The sequence below is a fragment of the Alosa pseudoharengus genome, unplaced genomic scaffold (genome assembly GCF_046254945.1).
Source record: "Alosa pseudoharengus isolate Yale_2024_CS ecotype anadromous, Long Island Sound unplaced genomic scaffold, YU_APseudo_1.1 YU_APseudo_1.1_scf_16, whole genome shotgun sequence".
In the NCBI taxonomy this organism is placed as follows: domain Eukaryota; kingdom Metazoa; phylum Chordata; class Actinopteri; order Clupeiformes; family Clupeidae; genus Alosa; species Alosa pseudoharengus.
In genome coordinates this window covers 16,581,068-16,582,334 of record NW_027468630.1, presented here as the reverse complement: position 1 = coordinate 16,582,334, position 1,267 = coordinate 16,581,068, and the positions used below count along the sequence as shown (strand labels likewise).

Here is a 1,267-nt window from a genome sequence, read left to right as displayed (position 1 = left end):
GCTGTCCATTGCGCTAGTGCTGAAATCAGCCTTTCTCCAGAATAAGGAATGATCTGGCTTTCCACGTAGATTTCCACGGAGCCGTTGTCACCCAGGCGGAATGCTAGCCTAGCACAGACACACACACACACACACACACACCCTAGCATCCCCAACCATACCAGTTGTCCGCCGCGCGTGATTTACATCACAAACACCTTTCTGCATCCGATGGAGAGACGCTGAGGCGTCAGGAAGTCGCGTTAATGGATGTTAGTTATTCGCGTGCTTTAAACGGGACTGGGAGGGTCGGAGGGTCTTAAAGTTCACATCTATCCTAGAAACGGTGAAATATTAGTAATATTGGTGCGGTTTGACACTTGTAGAACCCAAACATCCCCGTCAGTGTGTTCTGCAGGATCTAACCCGAGTTCAGTCTTCCCCGTCCGTAGGACGTCCTCAGTCCGAGCCATCAGGGGAAGGACCCTCCGTCCGAACCCGTGGACACGCTCTCACGGGGTGCATGACGACATCAGCTCTCAGTTCCTAAGTCCAGAGCTGCTCGCGAGGTTCTGTGTGCCTTTGGACACTCGGCACTTCTCCCGTACCGGTGAAGGACGCGTCGCAGTGAGCTTAGCAAGCGTTCTTTGTTCTGCGCGCTGTGCTTCTGGCAAGTTGACCTCTGTCGTCCTTGATGGTGTGTGTATGTATTTCTCTGTGTGTGTGTGTGTGTGTGTGTGGGGGGGGGGGGGGGGGGGCGTGTAAGTCAAAAGAGACTTTCCGATTTCCGCAGCATGAGTAAATAAAAAAGCAGCACGTTGCGGGAGTAAATAAAAAAGAGAGACGGGAAGTTTGTGTGCGGCTCGAGTGCCTGGCTCGGCGGGTCAAGTTGCAAAGAGTGCTGACGTTAAGTGTCCTTTTTTCTTTCAGAACTGCCAGTCAGGGACATCCTCACGAGCTTCATCTGATATCTTTCAAGCAGTGAAAAATAAAAGGAATTAAAAGCCATCATGAATTTCGTCATGAAACAGGCGCTCGGAGGTAAGTGGAAACTGTGTGTGTGTGTGTGTGTGTGTGTGTGTGTGGAGCTCTGTGTTTTCTTGGAGACACCTGTGCGACAGAACTGGCTATTCATTTCGGGTCATTCATGATGTGGTGTTTGTTGGTTCTAAGAATGTGTGTGTTTGTGTGTGTGTTTGCTTTGTTTGTTTGTTTTGTTTGTTTGCTGGTTTGATATTTGTCAATCTCATTTGGCACTAAGAAAAAGTTAAGATTTTCCTTCTCATTT

At 49.2% G+C, this 1,267-nt stretch overlaps 1 protein-coding gene across 1 annotated transcript in view; it reads left to right on the top strand.

Moving 5' to 3' along the window:
• Positions 1-917: 917 nt before the first annotated feature.
• cplx1 (complexin 1) overlaps positions 918-1,267 on the top strand; it is a 31,517-nt gene continuing 31,167 nt past the window's right edge. Inside the window, exon 1 of the mRNA XM_076288130.1 lies at positions 918-1,020. Coding sequence (XP_076144245.1) covers positions 990-1,020 — 31 coding nt within the window. The 5' untranslated portion in view covers positions 918-989. The remainder of the gene's footprint in view (positions 1,021-1,267) is intronic.